The following is a 3641-nucleotide window of genomic DNA, read 5'->3' as shown; positions in this document are numbered from 1 at the left end:
TTTGAGCTGAAATTTGAATTTGTACAGCTAAATAACCATTATCTCCTTGTCCTTTTGCCAAAATGTAATCAAACTTTCCCAGAATACTAACTAAAACATGCAGTATTCATTTAAGCATACCAGAAAGGTTCATACAATTCACAGACCAAGGCATCAAAGTATGAGAGAAGTAATAACAAAAGACAATGAGATGTTGCTTCTTACTACTGGTCAGTACTGCTACTGGTATTGTAGTTATAGAACAGCTTCACACCAAAATATAGAGATGTATGCCCAAGATCCCTCGCTCAAGTCACCAACCACAAGCCGTCTGTCCAAATTAGCACACTTGTTAGTGATACAACAATAATTCATGCACATGTAAGTATTAAAACTAGTAACACTAACATATATACCTCCAAGGAATCACATTAAACTCATAAGGCAAATGTCCTTTCCGATCACTCATTTTCTGAAATTGTATCATGATTTTGTCATCGTGAATGCTTCTGAATATCTCTTTCTCACAATAGCACACCATTAAATCATTTAGCCAATCATCTGATAGTTTGTTGCGCAAATCTGTCTTGATGATCTTCATTGCTGAAAATATTCGCTCAACTGATGAAGTTGCTACAGGAAGAATGAGTGTCAACTCAATGAGGCGATATACCAAATGGAAAGTTGTGTGTTTCGTTGTTTCAACCATCAAACGAGCAAGTGTGGACATATCCCGACATCCATTAAATTCATCACTTCTCCTAATGTTCATAAGGAATCTGGGGAGGTGTACTGTTAGCAACAACCGGTCAGCTTCTGTGAAGTCCTCATCATAAATTTCAGCAAGACGAATAAGTTTGTCAACGTCAAACTTTGCAAAGTTGTTTGCTGGATTAAGACAAGACATGCAATCCAATAACTCGGTGGAAACTTCATTGAATCGATGATTCATCTCGGTGATAGTTGCATCAATGGCAACATTGAATATGCTAACCTTGTAATAGTGAAGCCGAGTCACCTTATTCTTAGTGCGAACAGATTGGCCCATTGTTCCAACAAGATCATCCATGTTTGGCACATCAATATCATGTGTTTCACAAAAGTTCTTGGCTTGGCAAAATAAAGGCTCCCAACCATTGTCCCTCATGTCCTGCAAGCTTTCTTTCACATCCAAGATCAAACGCATGGCCTCAACAATATTTTGATTCTTCCTTTGCAAATCTTGGGATAGTTGATTTGTGTTGCTCAACAAGTTTATTAAGAAGAACATGATTAACACAAATTCAAAGCATTCCATGTTTTTAAGCAAACCTCTAGCTCCACCTTGGCATGTGTGTTCCCGAGCATTAGCCACAACAATTCCTAGCACATCCACCACAGCATTCCACATTGTGAATATACGAAGCAAGGTTTTGAGGTGTGAGCCCCAACGAGTATCTCCTGGTCTTGTTATGTTAGATTCTTGATGCAACCCGGTACCGGCTGAAATCTTTCCATTCTCCATCAAATCTAACAATTCATCTTGATGTTTGGCAAGTAATGCATCTTTCCTTTTACAAGATGAACACACTTGAGTCACTATCAAGGGAATATAATTGAAGAAATCAGCAATAGCAGGACTACATTGAGCAACGGTGACAACCACCAATTGTAACCGGTGAGCAAAGCAATGAACATAGAATGCATACGATGCTTCATCTCTAACCAATTTTTGCAAACCATTGAACTCCCCTCTCATATTTGAAGCCCCATCATAACCCTGACCACGTAGCCTGGAAATTGACAAGCCATGATATTCCAACACATCAACTAAAGCTTCTTTAATTCCAGAAGATGTGCAATCTGTGATGTGCTTAATGGCAAGGAATCTCTCTTGGAGCACTCCATGATCATCTAGAAATCTACGTGCATCACGAAATCAGATTAGTAAACATTACTAGTGCAATATAAAACACTAAAAGATGTGTTGGAATGTCAGATTAGTGTTACCTCAAAATCACCGCCATTTGCTCCTTTATTGAACAATCTCTAGCCTCATCAATAAGTATTGAGAAATTCTTATCTCCAATGTCATTCTTAATAACTTTGGTTACCTCCATCGCACAAGCTGTAGCAAGGTCCTTTTGGATGTCAGAACAAATCATTTGTGCATTTCCACCCCCTTATCAAATGCATCCTTCACATCTTCCTTCTTGTCCTTATACCAGTCCAATAACTCTCTAAAATTGCCCTTGTTGATGGAAGTGGAGGATTCATCATGCCCACGAAAAGCTTCACCTTATGCTATGAGATACCTTGCACAATCCAATGATGCAGTTAGGCGGATTTTATAAGATATCTCAGCCTCTTTGCTGTACACTTGGAATTTGGTAACCACACTTGCTCGTTGATTGTTGAAATCATCACAATCTCCCCTAGCAATGTTGTGGTAACTAGATTGATCACCAACATGCTTTTCAAAACTAGCTAAACCTATTTTCCAACGAGTGTACCCATTTTTTGTGAAAACATCATTGCCAAATCTAATGGCTTGGGATGGTTTCTTGAAAAGGAAGCAATGAAAGCAAAACGCAGCCTCCTTATCCACACTATATTCCAACCAATCAAAATTGTCAAACCACGCACGCTGAAAGGATCTCCAAATTTTACCATCCTTTGTCTTCTTGAATTTATGCCCAATAGCTTTGTTTCGCTTGTTCAACAAATAAGCTCTTCTCACATCACTTCTAATTTCAGGGGCATAATCTTCTATTGGTATTCTAAGTCCTGGATCAGCAATAATTTGACTTGGATGAAATTCTAGTATAGGCAGTTTTGGTTGGTTTGTACTCTCATCAAATGTGGTGTCATTTCTCTCATTGCTTGGAGTTGAGGGATCATGTCTCTCATTAGTTGAAGTAGGAAGTATGGTCACTACAGCGAGGGAAAGGGGATCTGGGTTCACATTCGCTGGGATCAGTGGACTGGCTGGGATAGGATCAGGTTCGACACGAGGAGTACTTGAACTACTTGCAAAAAAACTGTTTATGCTCATATTTTTTCTCTTCATCTCTGCAAATCTGCAAATAATTTGCATAGGAATAGGACTTAAATTAATTAAGATAACATGAACTAGCAAGTAGCAACTACAAATGTACAGAAATTATTGATTCAAATTACCCAGCCGGCCAGCAGTGAGCACGCGTCAACGCCTCAACTCCTTCAGCAGCAGGCAGCAGCAACAGCAGCAGTACGCCTCTGATGCTCCGACTTAAAGGCTTGGTTGGCACCTGGCTGTCTGGCACCGAGCAGCAGCCGGCCGCCGGCGGTCGACGGCCAGCTAGGGTTGGCCGCGGCCAGTTGGCGCCTTGGCTCGTCGCCGTCGTCGGAGTCTCGGAGAGGCGCGCGCGCTTAGCTGCTGGCGCGGTGCTCCGGCAGTCCGACGCCCCGGCCGGTTGTCTGGTCCGCCGCCGGCCGCCCCAAGCCCCCAACGCCGACGAACGCTTGGTCTGGGGCCGGATGCGCGTGTCGGCGAGTGGATTGTGCGGCGTGCGTGGACGCTGGAACCCTCGATGCGTGCTTCGTTGCTCTGGTGTGGCCGTGTGGGCTGTTCCGCTGGTGCCTTTGTTTGGGCTAGTGGGCTGACCTGAGAAGAAGAGTAGTATTAAAAAAATTCATTTTTT

At 42.3% G+C, this 3641-nt stretch overlaps 1 protein-coding gene across 1 annotated transcript; it reads right to left on the bottom strand.

Annotated features, from left to right (window-relative positions):
- Positions 1-234: 234 nt before the first annotated feature.
- Positions 235-2260, bottom strand: LOC147980819 (uncharacterized). The gene is made up of 3 exons (XM_087515769.1): positions 1969-2260; positions 396-1880; positions 235-310 (listed from the first exon to the last, which is right to left on the bottom strand). The coding sequence occupies exons 1-3, from the start codon at positions 2121-2123 to the stop codon at positions 235-237; spliced, it is 1716 nt and encodes a 571-aa protein (XP_087371895.1). The 5' UTR covers positions 2124-2260.
- Positions 2261-3641: the final 1381 nt, after the last annotated feature.

The sequence above is a fragment of the Triticum urartu genome, chromosome 3A (genome assembly GCF_056163025.1).
Source record: "Triticum urartu cultivar PI428250 chromosome 3A, HENAU_Tu73, whole genome shotgun sequence".
NCBI lineage: Eukaryota > Viridiplantae > Streptophyta > Magnoliopsida > Poales > Poaceae > Triticum > Triticum urartu.
The sequence above is the reverse complement of the archived record's forward strand: the minus strand, read 5'-3'. Positions and strand labels throughout refer to the sequence as shown.

What these genes read in the sequence shown, in the direction of transcription:
- LOC147980819 (XM_087515769.1), bottom strand. Translation starts at nt 2,123, where the DNA reads ATGATTTGTTCTGACATCCAAAAGGACCTTGCTACAGCTTGTGCGATG. An exon ending in CAAATGGCGGTGATTTTGAG is followed by an intron (nt 1,881 to 1,968) that starts GTAACACTAATC and finishes TGATGCACGTAG; the next exon opens with ATTTCTAGATGATCATGGAG. An exon ending in TTTAATGTGATTCCTTGGAG is followed by an intron (nt 311 to 395) that starts GTATATATGTTA and finishes TAATTTGGACAG; the next exon opens with ACGGCTTGTGGTTGGTGACT.